The 22,660-nt window shown below is 41.3% G+C and overlaps 1 protein-coding gene and 1 non-coding gene across 9 annotated transcripts in view; one reads left to right on the forward strand and one right to left on the reverse strand.

The window, feature by feature from the left end:
• Positions 1–22,660, forward strand: part of Adat1 (adenosine deaminase tRNA specific 1) — a 54,009-nt gene that overhangs the window by 20,486 nt on the left and 10,863 nt on the right. For 4 of the 8 annotated variants that reach the window (XM_047527817.1, XM_047527819.1, XM_047527818.1 and 1 more), the window contains 2 exons: positions 3,317–3,403; positions 5,598–7,552. In XM_047527817.1, coding sequence (XP_047383773.1) covers positions 3,317–3,403; positions 5,598–5,730 — 220 coding nt within the window. In that variant the 3' untranslated portion in view covers positions 5,731–7,552. Of the gene's footprint in view, positions 1–3,316; positions 3,404–5,597; positions 7,554–22,660 lie in introns of those variants that run through there. The other 4 variants (XM_047527820.1, XM_047527821.1, XM_047527823.1 and 1 more) reach the window with 2 other exon arrangements.
• Positions 8,523–8,624, reverse strand: LOC124967679 (U6 spliceosomal RNA). Its single transcript, XR_007105598.1, has one exon. It is a non-coding gene; the product is annotated as a U6 spliceosomal RNA (small nuclear RNA).

The following is a 22,660-nucleotide window of genomic DNA, read 5'->3' on the forward strand; positions in this document are numbered from 1 at the left end:
TCCTCCTGCCTCAGCCTCCCAAGTTGCTAGGATTACATGCATACACAACCATGCCCAACCAGACCTTTAAATCTGAAGATCAATTTGAGGAAAATTGACATCTTTCAATATTATCTTCTGAACAGGGAATATGGTACATCTCTCTCTAACACTGGTGCCTTAGATTTATAACAGGTAGTTTGAGTATCTACTTATTTAGGTCTTCTTAGATATTTTTCGAGGAAGTTTTTTTTTTCAATGAAGTTGTGTGTGTGTGTGTGTGTGTGTGTGTGTGTGTGCATGTTGCTGGGGATTGAACCCAGGGTCTTGTCAGGGCCTTGTGCATGCAAGGCAAACATCTGCATCCCCAGTTCACAATGAAGTTTTTTTTGATTCTGTAATATTTTTTTACTGACAATTGCAACCCAAGAATAAAATGTTTTTATAGAATTATTCCACCACTTAATGTACTATTGGCTGTTTTGTAGTGTCAGTAAACTTTTATTATTTTCTTTATATAAATCTCTCACATCCTTTATTAGATTTATGCCATGAATGTGCATTAGTTATATGTTGCTATGTAACAAATTGCTCCAAAAATAGCAACTTGCTGTGTATAAATCCCAGCAACTTGGGTGGCTGAGGCAGGAAAATTATAAGTTCAAAGCCAGCATCAGCAATTTAGAAAGGCCCTAAGCGAGTTAGCAAGACCCTATCTCAAAATTAAAAATAAAAAAGGCTGAGAATGTGGTTCAGTGGTTTGACACCCCTGGGTTCAATCCCCAGTACCAAAAGAAAAATAGCTTAAAATAACAATAAACGTTTTATTATTTATTTCAGTTTCTGTGGATTTAGGATTTAGGAAGAGCTTAGCTAGCTAATTCCGACTCAGGGATTTGAGAGGTTACTCTCCTTTACATTAGCTACAGTCATCTGAAGGAATGACTGGGGCTAGAGGATTCCATTACAAAACAGCTCACTCACATGACTGACAGATTAGTGTCGGCTGCTGGCAGGACGTTTCAGTTCCATACAACACCAGACCTCTCCATGAGGCTCCTAGAGTATTCATCTTTACAACATGGTGGTAGCTGGCTGCCCAACAAACGTGATCCACAGTGTCTTTTATGACCTAACCTAAGAAGTTACACTCCACTACAATATCCTAATGGTTATACAGGTGGGGCTCATTCCATGTAGGAGGGGATTGCACAGAGGCACAAATAACAAGAGGCAAGAGTCCTTGGGGACCATCTTGCAGGTTGACTACCCTAGGTGCTACTTTAATTGTTTCTTTTTATCTCATTTTCTGGTCATCTCTTTTGTAACTTTTTTCCTTTTTATGGCAGTTAAATACTTGCATCCAGCAAATAATTTGCAAATTCTTTTGGAATTTTCTAAGGTAGTCTTCTACAGATAGTGATTCCCTTTCCAATCCTCCACTCCTTTTGTTTACTTTTCTTACTGCACTGACTAGAACTGACAAATGTAACGTCACAATCATCTAAAAATAATGATTTTGGTTTTCAATCCTTTTTTTTTTTTTCTTGGTGCTGAGGAATGAACCCAGGTCCTCATGAATGGTAAGCAGGTGCTTACCACTGAGCTACACCCAGGCCATTTCCTACATTTATTTTATCTTGTTTTACTGGCCACAGTCTTCTAGCAATGTTCAATAAAAACAGTGATAGTACCTTGTTTTATTCCTAATTTTAAGGATGTTTATTTGTTGTGAGTTTTTTGTTTTGTTTTGTTTTTGCGGTGCTGGGGATCGAACCCAGGGACTTGTGCTTGCAAGGTGAGCACTCTACCAACTGAGCTATCTCCCCAGCCCTGTTGTGAGTTTTTAATAGATATCCTTATGAACTTAATATATTTTTTCCTATTCCTAATTTCCTAAAAAATTTTAAGTCATTCAGTAGATATTGAATTCTACCAAATGCTTTTTCTGCATGTATGTTTCTCGTGTTATTTTTCTCCTTTTAATTTGTTAAAGGGAGTCCCATTGGTTTTTGTTTTGTGTTCATGTTAAAGCAGACTTATTTCCTGAGTGCCAGCAGCCACTTCAGGCCGAGGGACAGCACCATGTGAGGGCTTAAGCTTCCCAGCAAGCAGTGATTCCTGAAACAGGCTAGACCCCACCATGCCTGGGAGCTTTTGGCAGATTGTATGATTCTCTTTCATAATATCAGTTACGTGTCCAAGCTGAGGTTATGATGTGTTAAGATGTTGCAGAGTACAGCATATAAAGATGAGACTACGTTGTTAGTGCATCAGCGTTTCCCCATTTCTTGAAGAATCTCATATATTGTGCATGTGAGGGAAAAGAAAGCAACACGTAACAGTCAAGGCACATCTGGCATAGATGAGCAGAAGTCACGAAGGCCCAGGTGGGCTTGTAAGCCATCAGTTACTCACTCCTGTAAGTATTATACACTCTGACATCCATCCAGAAGTTTGTTGTCTAGGAGCAGCAGCTTGGCCTCCAAAAACCAGAGTGCGTACAGACTGCGCTTCAGGTGGCTGGTTCACACAAGGAATAGCACTTATGTCTCTTTTGAGTTTTCTACCTCTTGTAAACCATATTACTGACACGACAAGCTTCTTTGAAGGGAAGTAACTACTGGGCAAAATAGTAAGATCCATCTCAGAGAAAAAGAAAATCTTTTGGGGCTGGGGATGTAGCTTTTGAGGCCCTAGGTTTGATCCCTAGCATATCAAAAAAAGAAAGAAAAAAGAAAAAGGTCTGGAGTTGTGGCTCAGTGGTAGAGTGCTTGCCTAGTATGTGGGGGGCACAGGGTTCAAATGTCACCACCACATCTAAAAAAAAAAAAATGGAAAACAATGGTTAAAAAACAAAAAGGTAATAACCAGGTGTGTCTTACAGGTATTTAGGAGTTGCCCCTCACTGTACCCCATTCTAGCCTGTTACGTTAATGATTCCAGTGCTAATGACATTTCTTTCTTTCTTTCTTTCTTTTCATTTTTTTTATTCTTTTTTTATTGTAAACACATGGGATACATCTTGTTTCTCTGTTTGTACATGAAGTAGAGGCATACCATTTGTGTAATCATGCATTTACATAGGGTAATAGTTTTTGACTCATTCTGTTATTTTTTTCCCTTCCCCCTGCTAATGACATTTCTTATAATGAGTATCATTTTTTGTACCTCAACCTGGTTGGACATCCCAGGTCTAGATTTTCTCCTTGCCAAGTACAGACAGAAGTGAGGTTCTGGCACTTTGAAACATAAATACCTTGTGAAGCCTTTATATTTGATTAGGGGCCTAGAATACAATATTAAGCAATCATCTTTGCCTTCTTTTTCTGAACAGATCCAGAATCAGCAAAGTGGAACTCTTCAGATCATTCCAGAAGCTGCTGAGCAGCATTTCAGAGGACAAGTGGCCAGACTCCCTCAGGTGACGCTGTTGACCCACATTTTTCATGTTTGGGAACATTTCTGTTTTGGTTCTGGCTTGTGAACAGCAGGAAGCTTTGGCAGGAATGGTGGTTCAGCAAACCAGTTGAGCACGTAATTACTGACCACATGCTCTCCTGCCCCCACAGCCCTGCCTGCAGATAATGGTAATTTGAAGGGTCTGTGTCTGGTCTTGCTGAGGTGAACAAGGGGGATATCCTTAAGTCGTAAGTTGTAGAAGGAAAAGCAGTTTTTTTTTCAGTGAACACAAACAGGTGGTAGAGAGGTTTCCTTTTTTTTTTTTTTTTTTTTTTTTTTTGATGATGGTGGTGTTGGTGGTAGTGCTGGGTGGAGATTAAACCCAGGTCTAGGCAGGTGTCAACCTGCTCCAAAAGATTTCATGACCATAGCTGTTTTCAGGAGCACAGTGCACAGATAAAGTTTCAGGTTGTCATGTGTATGGACCCCACCCCTTAAATAACAACGTTCCATAGGCAACTGATCAAACAACTGAAATCAGTGTTCGCTACAAGAGGCAACTTTTCTCTGTGCTGAGGTGAGCCAGCAAACAACTTGGCTGTCCTCAGATCACCAAAGAACAAAAGAGTAAAAGCAGGATAAAAGTGAATCAGTGAGACATGAACCTCTATTTCTTCAACCATAAGAGGAGTAGTTACATTAACATTAACCATGTCACAGGATATCTCAGAATAAGTGAAATATTACATGTAAACCACTTGACCCAAACCTAGCTTATTGTTGTTTTTTTTTTTTTTTTTTTTTATTGTTGGTTTTTTGTAACTGGTAACTAATTGTATTTTTAAAAAATATCCTGTCAGATACACACTAAAGAAACCATTATTTTTACACTTTAAGTTAAAGAGGCTGAGAAAGACTCTTTAGGAGGAACTGCTGTGGTAGAATGTATAGTAGGCGGAAGAGACTGGGCTTAACCTCAAATACAAGGTCAAGTAGAGACTTAAAGCCAAGGAGCAAGGAAAGGGGTCTGTGGATGGAAATTACTAAGCAGAAAGAGCAAGACTAGGTTAAAGGGATTCTTACTTGACCTAGGAAACAGGATTCTTGCTGAAGGTAAGCCAGGGTGATGAGATACCAAGAGTAGGAGTAGAGAATTTAATTTGGGGGGTAGTCCAGTAGCAAGGATGGGAGATTTTTTTTGCTAAATTGACCCAGCAAAATTCTTTCTGAAACTGGACTTAGAGGGCTAAGGACAAAGTCTAATGTCAAGGCCAGTCAAAAAGAGAATTCAGGACTCTGACTCAGGTTTGGTTAGTCTGTCAGGCCAAATGCATTGGTGCACACCTCTAATCCCAGACTGAGGCAGTCAGATTGTAAGTTCAAAGTCAGCCTGGGCAATTTAGTGAGACCCTGGCTCAAAATTTTGGAAAATTTAAAGGGCTGGGAATGTAGCTCAGTAGTAGAGCACTTGCCTAGCATGTACAAGGTCCTACATTCAATCCCTACACACACACACACAAGGAGTCTGTCAGAAGAAAATCTTTGAATTGGGCATATGTATTACAAGTATTCTCAGTGTCGGCCACTCTTGAGCAGTCAGAGATGGCTAAACCACTTGGGAAGGGTTTGCATGACAATATACAGGAGAATATATATATGATGGAAGTTTTTGTTTTACAATAATGGGAATTGAACCCAGGACTTCCCACATGCTAGGGGAGCACTCTGCCACTGAGCTACATCCCCAGCCTTTTTTATATTTGAGACATGGTCTCACTAAGTGCTCAGACTGGCCTCAAATTTGTAATCCTTCTGCCTCAGCCTCCTGAGTAGCTGGGATGACAGATGTGTGCCACCACCCAAACAATGGATAGTGCTTTGTAAGGAGAAATGTAGCCAAGAAGTTTCTAATCTTTACAGCCTCTGTTAGAAATTGTAGGCCCTTAGAAAACTTTAAACAAAAACAAACATATTTCTGCTTTATCTGATTCTACCAGAACCATTCAAAACTGGTATTATTTGTTCTTACTTTTTTAACCCATGTTGCTTTTACATGAATTCCCTACAAAGAAGAAAGTTGTTGTGGGAAAGTTCAGTGATATCCTTCTGTTTCTGGTCTCTCAATACGATCTTTCCAGCTACTTCCTCAGGTGTCTTGGGGCCGCAGGGGTGAGCGGTTCCATGAGAACCTGTGCTTGGTGGTGTGTGTGCATTAGGTTGCAGAAGCTGGACACCTACCAGGAGCACAAGGAAGCTGCATCTGCTTACCAGGAAGCTTGGAGTGCACTCCGGAAGCAGGCCTTTGGATCCTGGATCAGAAACCCATCAGACTATCACCAGTTTAAATGAGGAAGAAAAGTTTTTAGAAGATCTGCTGGTAGCAGGACTCTTCATATTAACTGCCTCTTCCTTCATGCTGGATAATCCTTAAGCTTTTCTGATGGCTAAATTAAACAAACAAACAAAACTTCTCTCAGAGGACTGGATCTCTTTTTGTATAATATAGATGAAATCTAGAACATAGCAATATATTCTTGATTGAGAGCTGAAGTAGCTCTCTGCTAAAGTGGTATCTCACTGATGACCTGGGTATCTGACTTCACTTATGTTTTATTGCTTCTCTAAAATACCGAATTAGAGTTTGGAACATGCTGCTTTGAAAGTACTCTCCAGCAGCTCTGCTTTATGTGTTCCTACATTGATTCAGAAAGTATTTATTAGACTGAAATGATGTTTAATATCTGCAAGTTTTACAGCTTCATCAGGTATAGAGAACATGAATTTTGTATTCCCAACCTTTCTTCCTTTGGGGAGCCATCCTTTTCCCAGTCTTCAGCAGTCCCAACTTGGTTGAAACTAACTGGACTCCCCAGCTCAGGAACGAGACTGTGAGCCAACTCTGGACAACCCTGTTTTCAGCTTTGTTAATAAGAAAGATTCTGTTTTGGTCAGAGGTGTGAGGACCACATAATCTTGGAACTGTGGATGGCCAACTTTTCCTACCAGGTAGAGACAGCCGGTGAAGGAGGAAAGCAGCAAAGAACGAAGCAGCCGGGAGGACCAAAGCTCTAGGAACATGGTTTGAATGCCTGAAGCCAGCACCCACCCTGGACCCCAGTTCTGTGTCACAGATTCCTGTTGCTTTGATTAAGTCTGTTGGCATTTGGTTTTCTGACAGCTAAAAGTTCTGTCTAAAAGACCACAAGTCCCTATAACAAATCAGCAACAGACCTAGCAGCCAATCCTGTTTGACTGATATCTAATATTTAGATCTCAACTTCTTACCTTGAATAATGGACTGAAAATATAAGCTGTCCATGTTGGGGTCCCTCAAGGTTGGCGTTTTTAGTAACTTTAAATATTTCTTAACAGTTTTATTGAGCTGTAATTAACATACCATGAAATTTATCCACTTAAGGATCCACAGAGTTATGCAGCCATCAACCTTAGAACATGTTCATCAACTCTAAAAAGCAACTTCATGTTAGTTTTCAAGGACTTTATAATAAAGTACCACAAGCTGCATGGCTTAACACAACAGAAATCATTGTCATTTCTGAAATCTAGAAATCCAAAATCAAGGTGTCAAAATTGAATGGGACTCATGTTCCCTCTAAACCTAGGGAAGGATCCTTCCCTGCTTCTTCCTTGGCACTGCTCTCCCAACAGTCCTTGGCAGTCCTTGGCTTATAGCTGCCTCAGTCTTCACACATCCTCTTCTCTTTGTGTGTCTTTACCTGCCCCTCTAAGAACTCCAGTCATGTGATTTAGGACCCTCCTAATCCACTCTGATCTCAATGAACTACATCTGCAAAGACCTTATTTCCAAAGTCAAATTCTTAGGTTCCAGATGGACATGAAATTTGTGGGGGACACTATTCAACCTATTATAATACCCATTAGCAGTCAGTCCTCATTTTCCCTCAACACCCACTTCTTCCCCCTCTGGCAACCAATAATCTATTTTCTTTCTATGGATTTTCCTGTTCTGAATATTACATTTAAATGGAATAGTACAATATGTGGTCTTTTGTGACTGGCTTTTTTCACTTAGCATTATGTTTTCAAGATTCGTCTTGTAGCATAAATCAGTACTTTTACTCCTTTTTATGAAATAAAAATATTTAGTTGTATGGATATATCATGTTTTTTACCTAGCCATTAGTTGATGGACATTTGGGTATTTCTGCTTTTCATTCCTGTGAATAATGCTTCTATGAACATTCATGGACAAGTTTTTGTATAAATATATATTCTTAATTTTTTTAATTATAGGAGTAATATGTTTTTGAAACAATAAATTTATCATTAAATTCTTTTTCATAAGAAATCCTTTTAGAGGAGCTGAAGAAATAGCTCGTTTTGGAGAGTGCTTGCCTAGCATGCCCAAGGGCCGCGGTTTGAATCCCCCGCCCCTCAGGGGAGGGGAAAAAAAAAAAAAGAAATCCTTTTAGATTGCTGGCAAAAAAGGCAAAAACAGCACTACCTGAAGGCCATGCTCTGCAGTACTCTGCTTTAATTCAGGGGATTGTTTTCCCTGACAGCACCACATTATAACGGTAGGTAGGATGCCTGGGCAGCAGGAGCTTTTATCCACAGTCTTTTTTTCTTTTTTTGTACCAGGGATTGAACCCAGGGTCATTTAACCACTGAGCCACATCCCCAGCTTTTTTTATTTTTTTTATTTTGAGACATGGTCTTCCTAAGTTGCTAAGTTGCTGAGGTCAGCTTGGAACTTGCGATTCTCCTGCGTTGCTGGGATTGTAGGCATGTGCCATTGTGCCCTGCTTGCTTCTAATTTTTATTTTATTTTAAGTTTTATTTTTTGCTTCTAATTTTAATTTTTTTTAATAAATATTACTTTTTTAGTTGTAGGTGGACACAGTACCTTTATTTTATTTCTATGTGGTGCCGAGGATCTAACCCAGGGCCTCACGTATGCTAGGTGAGCACACCACCACTGAGCCACAATCCCAGCCCTGCTTCTAAGTTTTAAATACATCTTTTTTTTAACTTTAACTTGTTACAGAAATTTTATTTTTGTTTTTTGGTGGTGCTGGGGATTGAACTCAGGGCCTTGGGCATGCAAGGCAAGCACTGTACCAACTGAGCTATATCCCCAGACCCAGAATTTTTTTTTTTTTAATATGGAACACTTTACAAATTTCCATTTCATCCTTGTGCAGGAGCCATGCTAACCTCTATCATTTCCAATTTGGTGTATGTGCTGCCAAAGTAAGCACTGTTAACAAAAAATTTTTTGCCCTCTCTACATCTTTTTCCTTGGTGCATTGTAGTTGTACATAATGATTAGATTTGTTGTTATTCATGCATACTGTGTAACAATATAATTTGGTCAATATTACTTCTCAGTTACAGAAACTTTTTTTTTTTTTTTAATGGTACTGAGAATTGAAACCAGGAGTGCTTTACCACTGAGCCCAGCTCTTTTTATTTTTTATTATTTTATTTATTTATTTATTTTTGTTTTTCGTACTGGGGATTGGACCCAGGAGTACTTAACCACAGAGCCACATACCCAGCACCCACGCCCCCCCCCCCTTTTTTTTTTGAGATAGTCTCCCTATTTGCTTAGGGCCTTGCTAAGTTGCTGAGGCCAGTCTTGAACTGGTGATCCTCCTGCCTCAGCTTCCCAAGTTGCTGAGATTACAGGCCTGCACCACCACACCTGGCCAGAAACTTCAAAAGAGGCACATATAGAATAGCATGATGGACCCCCCCAAGAATGTATCACTCAGATTTAACAAACATCCGTGATAGGCTGATGGCAGAATACCTAAGATAGGCCACCTGTCTCTGAGGCCTCTCTGTCTAGCAAGGGCATTAGGTAAGCACAGGCATAATGTCCATATGAGAAAGGGCTCAAAGGAGAATACACTGTCACTATGTCATGAGTATTGATTTGTCTAAATTAGGATCAAAACAAGGCCTACCCAGTGTATTTGATTGATATGTCTTTTAAAGAATCCATAACTCTGTACCTTCCTTTTTATGTATCAAAAAATTGGTTGTTTATCTTGTAAATTTTCCCACATTTTGGATTTGGTTGCTTATTTTTTTCAGATTCCCCTTTTACGATATTTCCTATACATTTGTAGTTACATGTAGAAACTCAATTAGATCCAGGGTCAGTTGATTCAATGTGAATACTGTGTAGGTGATTGTGCTACTCAAGTTGCATCATACTATCTGGTGGTCCCCCTTTCAGTGACTGAGCAATGGGTTCAGTGGTATCAACTGATCTATCCCATCACCCTCTCACCTTTCAGTTTTAGCAGCTATGTCAGGGTTCTCTAAGACTACTCTCAGGTTCCATGATTCACTGGATGGATTTACAGAACCAGAAAAAGTGTTATACTCAGCATTCCTATTTACTTTAGGGAAAGAGTACAGATTAAAGTCAGCAAAAGGAAAAGCACATGAGTGAAGTCCAAGAGAAAACAAGCCCAAGCTTCTGGTTTGCCTCCCCTGGAGGGGAGGAGGGAATGGCTGGCTGAGACACTGCCCCTCCCAGGGCAAGCTAGCTAATTCCTACAGAGAATAAATGGCTCACCTGTGAGTGCGTGTCTTGATATGCACACTAACCAACCTGAGTCATACCCAACAATCATCTTTATGGGACTCACACTGTGGACCACTGTTCTCCTGCCCTAATCATCCCAGGGTCAGGTATTAGGAAACTGGGGACAGGACTGCTATAGTTGGCATCTGCATGGTCCTCCTTGACACTAGGGGAGGGTGGTGGAACTTTTAAGAGGTGGTGCCTACTGGGAGGTCTTCGGTCACTGGGGGTGTGCCCTCAAAGGGGGTAGTGGGAATCCATTTCCTTCCTCTCTCACCAGCTGTTGTGAAGTGAGCACTTTACCATATGCTCACTGCCATGATGTACTTCCTCACCACAGACCCAAAATACTGGCCCTCCCAGAGCAAGCTAGCCTTTCCTGTTTTTAAGTTGGTCATCTCAGGGATTTTGTCCCAGTGACAGAAAGCTAACACAAGTCCACAGCACCAGAGCCTGCTTGAATTATTCAATCCTAAACCTACTAACTCTGCCTTGTCCCATCACTTCCTGTGGACACTATAATAAAGACTCTCACCCACTTTATCCCCTCACTTCTTCTGCCTCCTGAATGACCCTAGTACTTCTCTGTGTGGCTCCTGTGGCACGGCTTACCCTCCTCCTTGGATCTGTGAGTATAGCAAGCTCTCTTGTCAGTGGCAGTCAGCTCCTGTTCTCTTGGCCTCACCACACCTGAATAATAATACAATTTATATTTTTAAACCCTATCCCAGTGTTAGGCACATGGACAGTGCCTAATTCTCCTAGCAGTGATATGTGACAGTACAAGTGTGGCCAATTATGGAAGGTCACCTGAGCTTTGGATGCTGCTAAACACATCCCCCCCCCACACACACACACACACACTTCCCAAAGAATTACCCGGATCAAAGTATCAGTACTGAAGTTGAGAAACCCTCCTCAGGCAATGGTATTTTCAGGTCAATAGTTCCTCTCTAGTTTGTTGCTCCAAATCTACACACCGTTAATGTTATCTCATTTTGCTTTCAATTTTTAGGGATGCTTTTTAAAAATTAAATTTATGTGACATATTTATGATTCCAAAGTTAAAACTAGGTTTGCTTTTTTTCCCCCTTAAGGTACAATTAAAGAGGTCTTCTAGCCAGGCATGGTGGCACAAGCTTATAATCCCAGTGACTCAGGAGGCAGGAGGATTACAAGTCCCAGGCCAGCCTCAGCATTAGCAAGACCCTGTCCCAAGATAAAAATAAAAAGGGCTAGGGATGTCCAAGGGAGCTACCATGCCCAGCTCTCATTCTTTCCTTTTGAAATGTTCTATGAATAGCCTACACAACAATTTGTAATTTTGCCACTGTGTCCTTTGGATAGATTCTTAGAAGTGAAATTGCTAGTTAAAAACTTGAATGAATATGTGATTTTACTTCATTTAAATATATTACCAGATACAGTGGCACATGCCTGTAATCCCAGCAACTCAGCAGGCTGAGGTAGGAGGATTGCAAGTTCAAAGCCAGCCTCAGCAATTTAGGGAGGCCCTGTCTCAAAATTTAAAAAAAGGACTAGGGATGTAGCTCATTGGTAAACTGTCCTTGGGTTCAATTCCCAGTACCAAAAAATAAAAAAAATGATATCACCCTTGTTTTATTTCTAAATATTATGAGTACAAAACAGCATTACAACATGACATTTCTATTTTTACATAAGATGAAAGGTAAAGATTTCTATTTTGCTCATATGTGATAAAATATCTGAATAAACAGAAGAAACCAACCATCAAACAGGGATTTTGAGAACAGGAAGGAAGTGACTGGGACCCAGGAGTGGGAGGGAGAATTTACACTGAGTATTCTTTATATTTTGTTATTTTAAAAATTTTAAACCATGTTAATGTAATGCCTGTTCCATTGATTGAATGATTGTGGTGCTGGCAAGTAGAGCCCAGAATCTCAGATATACCAGGCAAATGCTCTACTACTGAACCACATCTCCGGCCCCAACACAGTGCCTATTATTTTGAGTTTGGGGAATGGAGCTCAGTGGTAGAACATATGCTTAGTATTCCTTAGGTTCTGGTTTGATCCCCAGTGCCACAAAAATAGAATAATTAAGCTAAATTTTGATTCCTTATAGAAAGAAGAAGAGATAGCATTCTCTGTTCTCTGGGCCTGTTTGCATTGTAGTGTGGTACAGAGCACAGCCAGCTCACAAGCAGAATGGATGCCATTCTGAGGGTAAATCTGACCTGCTGACTGTGATGGATCAGGCATTCATCCCTGAGCCCTGATGGGTCACTCAGCTCTTAGACCCAGACAAAAGCTGAGTGATCCATCAGGGCTCGGGTGAATGCTTGTTATGTTCAGTAAACATCCTAAGACACTTTCAGGCAGTTTTGCTACTTAGTTGAAGCTGATATAACGAATAAATAAGAACTCTAGTCAGTTCAGAAACTTGGCTAATCCAAAAGCCAGCTCACAATCAAATACCATCCACACATTTCAATGTTGTTCACCCCATAGCAACAGGTGAGCTACGGATACACTTACCAAATGAGTATCATAAAATTCAAAGTAAATACAATCCTGTGTAATCTGGTAAATACACAGAATGAAGTTCCTTCTTAATTTTTCTTTCTTTCTTTTTTTTTTTTTTTTTTTTTTTTTCCCAGAACTGGGGAATCAAATCCAGGGCCTCTCATTCACAGTAGGCAAATGCTCTACCACTGAGCTATACCCCCAGACTAATAAATCTTTTAAATTAATAAAGGTTTCTGTATTTTAAACTATAGACACCAAAAAAATTGGGCATGGTGACACACACCTATAATCCCAGTGACTTGGAAGGCTGAGGCAGAAGGATCACAAGTTCACAGTCAGCCTTAGCAACTTAGTGAGGCCCTAAGCAACTTAGCAAGACCCTGCCTCAAAAAAAAGGGCTGGGGATGTTGCTCAGTGGTTAAGCACCTCTGGGTTCAGTCCCTGATACCAAAAAACAGAACAAAACAAAACAAAAAAAACCCAAAAACACCAAATAGTCTCCAGAATGTTATATAGTGTTGGGAGATCTCACAGCATGCTTTAAGCAGTTGTGCTTGTAATTCCACAGAATTGCCTTTATTTATTAATTAATTTATTTATTTATTTTGTACTGGGGATTGAATCAGGGGTGCTCTACTGCTGAGCTACAGCCCCAGCCCTTTTTAAATTTTATTTTAAGACAGAATCTCACTGAGTTGCCCAGGCTGGACTCAAACTTGGATCTTCCTGCCTCATCCTCCCAAGTCTCTAGGCGTATAGGTGTATGCCACTGTGCCTGGCACAAAATTGTCTCCTTACTAACCAAACAACAAAATGCCTTCTTCGGTTTGGCTCTGTCAGGGAATATCACACTTTCAACCTGACTGCTGCTTTGTCCTGGGTTCATAAGTAGGTTCTAATGTTAAGACTCTGTATCTTTTCCTTAGAATTTTCTTAAACTTGGTTTGATTTTAACGGTTTTGTGTATATATTTCATGTAGTCATTTCTGCCACAAAACTTGGGGTTAAATGCTTTTTTTAATGGAGTTCATCAGCGCCAAGCATGAGCTCACTGTCTGGGGAAACTAAGCTGCTGTGGAGGAAATGGGCCGCTCTGGCCGCCAGTGCCTCTGGCAGAAGAAACGCAGGTCCTGTCTGATTGGGTGGTGCCCGTGGCCGCTGGACAGCTGCCTCCCCCTGGACCTTGACAACATTTTTGGCTCTTAAGACAATGTTCCAAGCAAGCCTCAGCCAAAGTTTTCCAGTTTCTAAAACCCACGTCTCTTTCTGACCAGTTAATTATCTTGTCAAGTACCACAACCTTCCTGAGATGGTGAGAAAGCCGGAGCTGTCCTGGCAAGTGCCAGTGCGGCCCAAAAGTCATTGAAATTAGGAAGTGGCTTCCAAATGGAAAGTTAATGTATATGTGCAGCCTTTCAAGGGCTTAGGCAACTCTTCACATGGAAACCAAGCCAGTTTTCCAGAAGGAATGGCTGAAAAACGAGCCAAGGAGGCAGATATTTTGGAGAAAGAATCTTTATTTTCCAGAAAGAAGGGTTTTTATCGTTCATATTAAGGAATCATAGTTGGCCCTCACATCCTAGGCACATGAATCCGTTTAAGCCAAATTCTGTCTATATGAGGCTAAGACTGACTTCCTCTAAGGCTATCAAGATGGATCCAAAGCAAATATTAAGCATTACCTGTGATCCCAAAGGTGAGAGGAACGTTCTTCCAGGAGACACTTCAGGGCATCAGGCAGTCATTGAAATTTGACTTTTATTTCCTAAATCTAGGACCCCAGAGGCTGGGGGTGTAGCTCATGGCAGAGCGCCTGCCTAGCACATGGGAGGCCCTGGATTTGATCCCCAGGAGAAAACAAAGCAAAACCTGGTGCCCAAAACTAATGGAAGGGGATAAAATCCGAGCAGTGGTTGGTGCCTCGTTGGGGAGGGAGTAGCAGAGGGTGACACAACAGAACTCTCTAGATGATGGAAACATGCCCTTTAAATTGCAGTGTTGATTACTTGGGTATAAATATTCATTTATCTTATTAAGGGCTATACTTTTTGTGTGTAATTTTACCTCAATTTAAAAGGAAAAAAAAAAAGTCCTTATCGGTTACTTGGTACAGTTGAGTAACTTGGGTCTGGATATTGAAATAATTGTATTCTGTTGAGTCTGCCATCAACTTCCTATGTGGATGTGGGGAAGGTATTTAATATCTGACTTCTGACAAAATGAAATCCCAGGAATTAGGATGCTAGCTTTTTTTTTTCAACTGTATTATAATAAGATTGCTTATTATTATCATTATTTTTTTAATGATACTAGGGATTAAGCCCAGGGCCTTGCATGTGCTAGGCAAGCTTTCTACCACTAAGTTACATCCCCAGCATTGTTTTTTGTTGTTGTTGTTTTGTTTTTTCATTTTTTTGTTTTTTTTTAATTGAAGCAGAGTCTGCTAGGTTGTTCAGTCTGGCCTTACTCAAAATTGCAATCCTCCTGCCTCAGTCTCCTGAGTACCTGAGGTTAAATGCATGAGACACCACACCCGGCTATCATAAAAATTCTTGGGCTGGGAAATAGCTCAGTTGGTAGAGTGCTTCTCACAAGCACAAGGCCCTGGGTTCAATCCCCAGCACTGCAAAAAAAAAAAAAAAAAAAAAAAAAAAAAAAAAATATATATATATATATATATATATATATACACACTTGGTTTTCCCCCTTTTAAATTTGTTCTTTTTAGATATTCATAAAAATCCTTAATTGGACATATAATGCAAAGAAAAACTTTCAGGAATTCTACCTACCTAGTCATATTGGTGACATGGGATAAATGGAAAAACTTTTAGTCTAGTAACCCAGGCTCTGAATTTGGATATGGACATTTTGCCACTTGTCCAGATGAACCAGCAGGAATAGGAATCAGCTTCTAGAACTAACCCTGTTCACTGCTTTTCAGAGTCCAAATGTAGCAAAATGTCTCTGTGGGAAAAAAGGCAGAGGCAGAAAATCATTCCAAGAGGGAACTGGGGCTGCCAAATAATTGGCCTCGAGCACGTGTTCCCTGGACTTGGGCTCATTCCCGAAGGGGAAGAGCTCACAATGGAAACAGTGATGGCCACTTACTCGGGCAGCCAAGAGAATGAAAAGCGCATTGAAACCCAGCAGAGTCTCCGCGGGAGAGGTACGGTGGGCCCCTTGGTGGTGAAACCGACCTGACAACGGAGCAGGATCACAGAGCCCCTTCCCAGCATCTGTCTTCAGTTCAACAACAGAGCTTTATGTGCAACCTCTCAGGAAATCTCTGAGAAATGGCACGGCCAGCAGCCTAAGCTTTACCCAACAATAGATGTGTGCTCAATCTAGTTTGCCCCTGTTTGCTCTGAATTCGATTTTGTTAATTAAGAGACAGAAAAGAGCCCTTTTTGATGTAAGTTTCGGGCCCTGCCCCTGCCAAAATACCTCTCACGAACCCCTCCCACCCAGGTTCCATCAGCTTCCCTTTCTTATTTTTGCCTCTTGTGGACCGTTTCCACCTCCAGCTGCTATTTTCATGCTGTATTTGTTCCTCAGCTTATCCAGTGCCACTAAGAATGTCCTTCTGTCCTAGCATGTCGGTAACTGCTGGGCTGAGAAACCAGCTGGACACCCGGGGTGAAGGAGTGGCAGCACAGTCTAAAGGGCTCCAACCGTGCCCACCCACCTGTGTCAAAGCAGGCAGATGGCGCACCTGGCTCCCTGCCCTATGTGAGTTGCCATGGTCTGAAGGCTTGTGTGCCCCCAAAATGTGTATGTTGAAATCCCAACTCCCAGTGCAGTGGTATCAGGAGTGGTTGGGCAGAGCCCTCGTGAATGGAATTAGTGCCTTTAAAAGGGACCCCAAGGTGATTCCCTGCCTCTTCTGCCTTACGAGGACACAGCGAGAAGATGACCATCTAAGAATCAGGAACTGGGCCCTCAGACACCAAATCTGCTACCTTAATCTTAGACTTCCCAACCTCCAGCACTGTGAGATGTAGTTGTTTGAGCTGTCTAGTTTATGATGTTTTGTTGAAGCAGCCCAAACGTGGGTTACTATTTTGTTTGCATATCCTTTGGTGAAATTCTGTCCTAAAACAAATGATTATGTGTAAATATTGTGGTACAGGAGCCATAAACCCAGATATTTTTCAGGAGTAGAAAGTGGAGCCAGGCATGGAGGCTCAGGAGGCTGAAACAGGAGAATCACAAGTTCAAGGCCAGCCTCAGCAATTTTGCAAGGCCCTTAGCAACTTAGCAAGACCATGTTTCAAAATAAAAAAGAGCTAAGGATGTGGTAAGGATGTGGCTTAGTGGTAAATTGCCTTTGCATTAAACCCCTATTACCAAAAAAGAAAGAAAAAAATAAAGAGAAAAAGAAAGCAAGTGGAATTAACTGGGAAGTATATTCCTTGTTCAAAGAGGAGATTTTGTTGTTGTTTTGTTTTTGTTTGTTCCAGCTAATTGTTGCCAGATCCTAAGAATTTTTTCAGGAGAAGCAAGAAAATGGGATTCTGGAGTGCAGGGTGTGGTACTGGTGATTGAATCCAGGGTCACTCTACCACTGAGCTCTATCCCAGTCCTCTTTTTTTTTTTTTTTTTCCTTTTATAATTTAATTATAAAATTTATAATTTATAATTAGTGAGACAGGGTCTCACTAAGTTACCCAGGCTGGTCATGAACTTGCAATCCTCCTGCCTCAGCCTCCTGAGTAGCTGGGATTACAGGCATGTACCACTGCACTCAACAAGAAAATAGGATTTTTGTGTGCATTTCTTTGAATTACATACAAACACAGGCCTTTAGTTCAGCCATCTGATCTAGCAGAGCAAAGATGGGTTTTGGATTAGACTTGAGTTTGAACTGTGGCTGTAGGATCACTGGTTGCCACTTGCTCTCTGGTAGGTAACTGTTCTCAGATGTCTGTGCCCTCATCTTTGATATGGGGTGCCACCACACACTTGGCAGTGGGGTTGCAGGGATGAGGAGGGTGTCTTCCACGCTGACAGTGATTAGCATATGGAACTCCAGCCTAGGACTGCCCCTCCAGCTCAGAAGTGACTCCAACTTGCTAGTCCTGACTTCTGAGAGCTTTTGCTAATAAATGTAAGAGACTGTCCTCAGGAGAGGCCCATTGAACACGCCAGGCGTGTGCACATTGGCTTCCATGTAGCGCTGCCTCCCACATCTGGAAGCAGCAGCCCGTCTCCAGGGCTGAGGAGGGGCAACAAAGCCACTGATCACAGAGGCGTAAAGTGTGGCTTTGCCTCCGTGTCAGCTGCTAAGACTGTTTTCCCTTGTTTTTCCTCCCTAAGAAATAAAGATGAAAAGGAATCAGTTGTGCTTTTAAAACTTTTCTACAATTCAGTCTAATGAAGAGTGAGTTCATTCTCCTCCTTCCACTTTCTCCTTGCAAGAGTAGGAAGTGGGGAGGACCAGGGGTCAGCAAACAAAAAGAATGATGGTAGATTTGGGGACAGTTTTGCAGGAAGGGTATTTGTGGCCTCGAAACATCATATGCAAAGCTAAAGGTGAGAGTTGGTGGCCAGGCTGACAAAGCCTGGAGAGCTTGGGATGGAGCTGACAAAGCACTTGGGGCGTAGGGGGAGAATTTTATGTCCTTGAAGAATGGTTTGTCCCAATGACGCAGCACTTCAGATTCTGGGAAAAGGGTCATAGGATGGAAGTTGCATTTGGGAAGCTCGATCTCCTCTGCAGCAAAGAGGACGGACTGCGGGAAGAGGAACAGTGGCGAAGGGGGTCACAGTTGAGGGGTCACTGCAGCAGTTTGAAGAGAAATGATGAGACCCAGACAACAGAGGTTTGAGTAGCCCAAGGGAGGGGCTGACAAGGAATTCACAGAGGCTGTGAGGTGTGAGGCTGTGCGATTAGCGACAAGGATGAGGGAGTACTGTGTTCCTCGGCTTTTCACCGCTGTGACAAAATACCAGAGAAAAATAACAGCGGAGGAAAGATTTATTCTGGTCTGTGCTTTCAGAGGTTTCAGTCCCTGGTCGGCTAGGTCCATAGCTTTGGGCTGGAGCTGAGGAAGAGCATTAAGGCAGAGGGTGCTGGAGGAGGCACAGCACCCTCCTAGGGTGTGTCCCCAGTGACCAACTCCTCCCAGCAGGCCACCCTCCTATGGTTTCTACCACCTCCCAGTAATGCCACCCAAGGATCCAGTCACCTTCCCGAAGGCCCAGCCTCTGAACATGACTGCATTGGGAAGCAAACCTTCAACGGATGAGACTTTAAGGGACAGTCCAGATCCAAACTGCAGCAAGTATGAAGGACGGCTTCCAGGTTACTGCGTGGGTGAGGGAATGGAGGGTGGCATGTGTATCAGGAAAAGGGAGCCAGGAAGGGGTGCTGGTCTGGGAGGGGGGCAGGGGATGCAAGCAGGGGCCATGCTCACTTTCTGAGACCTCTGTGAATCTAAGGATGAGGGCCTTCCGTGGGCATCTGGAGGTGCTGTTTGGAGCTCAGGACAAAGAGGTGACTGGAGATGAAGATCGAGACGCTGGACTGTTTATAGGTCATCGAGGATAGGGGTCAGGATGGAATCATCCAGAGAGAATATGTAGAATGAGAAGAGAGGGGATCCTCTGGACTGAGGCTGGAGCCCTGGGGTCATGGAAGTTCAGGGGCAGGTAGAGAAACAGGGCTGAGTGTGACTGTGGAGAGGCTGGAGGGACCAGGACTAAGCCAGTTAGGAGCTTCAAGGAGGGAGGCGGCTCAGGTGCAGAGTATCACACCAGTGCATGGCACACGCCTGAAATCCAGTGACTCAGAAGGCTGAGGCAGGAGGACCGAAGTTTGAGGCCACCCTCAGCAACTTAGGGAGACCCTGTTTCAAAATAAAAAAGGGCTGAAGGTGTAGCTCAGTTGTAGGGCATTCCTGGGTTAAATTTTTAAAAGAATTAAACATGAAGTGTAGACTGTTAAAAGAAGGGCAAGGAAGATAAGAGCCTTTAAAAGTGTCCAATGGAGACAAGATTATTTTGGTGACCCTGGCAAACACAGGGGCAGAGAAGTGACGTATCTGGAAGCCAGCCTCTCCTGCGCTGAGTAGTGAAGGGGAAATAAAGGCATCTGCACTCTCTCCTCTGAGGTGAGGCCTATCTCTGTTCTCACTGTTGTACCTTAAATCAAAAAAAGTTATGAAATATTGTAAATATCAAAGTAAAAATAATAAATACCCATCACCAGTGAACTATTTTTGCTTCAGGTTTTTACTTTCAGGAGAACTAAAACATGACTAGCTATATTTAAAACCCCACACTCACCCGTCACTGACCCCATTTCCCTCCCTTCATGCAATAACCACCATTCCTGACTTTAGTGTTTCATTCCTTTATACAGTTTATACTTTTATTACATAAGTTTGTATCAGTAAGCAATATATATAATTCTTTTTGCACATTTTCAAACTTCTGAGTCTTGCTTCTTTCGTCAGTCAGCACTGGAAACTTAGAGGTTTATGTTCATATTTGTAGCTCTTGTTCATTCATTTGAACTGCTGTATAGTATTCCTTTGTATGGGTATGACACTTACTATCTCTGTTTTCCTGTTGATGGACATTTAATTTGTTTCCAAATTTGTTTGTTTTTTGTTTTTGGCCATAAAAATGAGCTTGCAGTGTTAATTCTTGTACATTTCTTGCATTTGTGAGATGATATTTCTAGAATTATATATACAGAAATGGAATTTGATAGGCCATGGATTATATACATATTCAACTCTAGCAGATATTTGCAACTTGCTTTCCAATGCAGTGGTATCATACACTTAAATAGAGTGTATGAGAATTCCAGATGCTTCACATCCCCAACATTTTACATGTGGAAATTTTAATTTTGGCCAGTTTGGTGACTGTAAAGTTAAATTCCAGACTGTGCTTCCCTTTGCCTTTTTACCAACCACCTAGTGTAGGCTGTGTACAACACAATTCCAGGAGGTACTGTTCACACTGTAGCCTGCGAGTGGCACATTCGAGAGCCGGTGCGTACAGTGTACGGTGACCTTGAGGGTAGGGTAGCTGAGGACATTTTTTCCTATTTTTGCCTACTTTTTTACTGGCTCGTCTTATTAGTTCTAAGAGTTATTTATTCTGGATACCAATTCTTTCTTGACTATATCTGTTGCAAATATTTTCACCCCATCTATAACTTCTATTAATTTTGTTCATGATGTCATTTGCTGTATAGAAGTTTTCCTTTTTTTTTTTCTGAAGTTTTCCATTTTAATGTACTTAAATTTACTTGTCTTATTCTTGATAGCTTGTATCTTTGTTTCTTACAAAAGTCTCCCTCCCTCCTCCAAGGTCATAGTTATTCTAATTTTTTTCTTGATTTAGATCTTTAATGCACCTAGAATGTATGTGTTGTATAAATAAGAATCTGTTTTTTCATATATACAACCAATTACGGAATATGAGTCGACTTTCATCATTTCCCATTTTCATGTCACTGTCATATAGATGTATATACGTATATTTTCTTTTTCTTTTTTGTAAGGGATTGCACCCAGGGATGCTTAACCACTGATCAACATCCCCAGGCATGGTCTTGCTGTGTTGCTGAGGCTGGCCTCAAACTTGTGATCCTTCTGCCTCAGCCTCCCAAGTCATGGGGATTGCCCGCATGTGCCACCATGCCCAGCTACTGCTATTATATTTTAAATATAGGTCTGTGTCTGTTGTGTTCGCTGTTTTAGTTATATCATATGATAATGTCTTAATTACTACTATTCACAATACTGTCATGCTATCTAGTAAGACAAGTCTCCCCAGCTTCTTTAACACATTTTTGGTTATTCTTGGCCTTTGGCTTCTTCCACATGAATTTTTTATTATTTGCGAGCTTTTTTAAAAACTGGGATTTTTATTGAAATGGCATTAAAGTGATAATCTGGAGACAATATACATCTTTACAATACGGGGTGTTCTCATCCTTGAATGTGGTATGTTGTTACATCTCTCCTTTTATTTAGGTCATTTTTACGTCCTTTCACTTTCTCCCTGAGGGTCTTGGTTATAACTGGTAGTAAAAACACCGATACCAGTAAGTATGGCCTGGGGATGCAGTTCAGGGCAGAGTGCTTAGCACGTACAGGACCTGGATTCGATCCCAGCCCTACACACACACTAAAATACACATAACTGATCTCATATCCAGCAGCCATTTTAACATTATTTTTTTATTGGTTCTCTTTAGAAGAATCCATTCTGACATAATTATAAAAGCATGGAATTCATCTTGTTCTAATTCAGTCCCCAGTACCTCTCCTTCCTGTTCCCTCCCCCCACCCCCTGCTCCCTTTCCTCTGTTGATCTTTCTGCCATTTACCCATAGTTATTTTTTTAATTAGTTTCTTATGTATGTACATGATGGTGAGATTCATTGTGGCATAGTCATATATATACACAGAAAAATTATGTCAGATTTCATTCCACTGTCTTTCCTTTTCCCATCTCCTTGCATTCCTTCATTCCCCTTTGAACTTTTATTCTCCCCGTCCCCTTATTGTGGGTTAGCTTCCATATGTGAGAGAAAACAACTGACCTTTGGTTTTTAGGGATTGGCTTATTTCACTTAGCATGATTGTCTCCAGATCCATCCCTTTACTGGCAAATGTAATAAAGACATTCTTTTTTTGACATTTTTATTAGTTGTTTGTTAATATTTATTTATTTGTATGTAGGGCTGAGAATCGAACCCAGTGCCTCATACATGCTAGGCAAGCGCTCTGCCAGTGAGCCACAATCCCAGCCCCAAAGAATTCATCTTTATGACTGAGTAATACTCCATTGTGTATACATACCACATTTTCTTTATCTGTTCATCTGTTGAAGGTTGGATCCATAACTTGGCTATTGTGAATTGAGCTGCTATAAACACTGATGTGACTGCATCACTGTAGTATGCTGATTTTAAATCCTTTGGATATACCAACGAATGGGATAACTGGGTCAAATGGTGGTTCTATTCCTAGTTTTTTTTTTTTTAAAGAATTTCCATACTGCTTTCCAGAGTTATTGCACTGATCTGCAGCCCCACTAACTGCGTATGAGTGTACTGTATCCTTTTCCCCAATCTTCGCCAACATTGTTACTTATATTCTTAATAATTGCTATTTTGCCTGGAGTGAGATAGAATTTTCATTTCATTTCTTTAATT

Source organism: Sciurus carolinensis, chromosome 16 (genome assembly GCF_902686445.1).
Source record: "Sciurus carolinensis chromosome 16, mSciCar1.2, whole genome shotgun sequence".
Classification (NCBI taxonomy): Eukaryota; Metazoa; Chordata; class Mammalia; order Rodentia; family Sciuridae; genus Sciurus; species Sciurus carolinensis.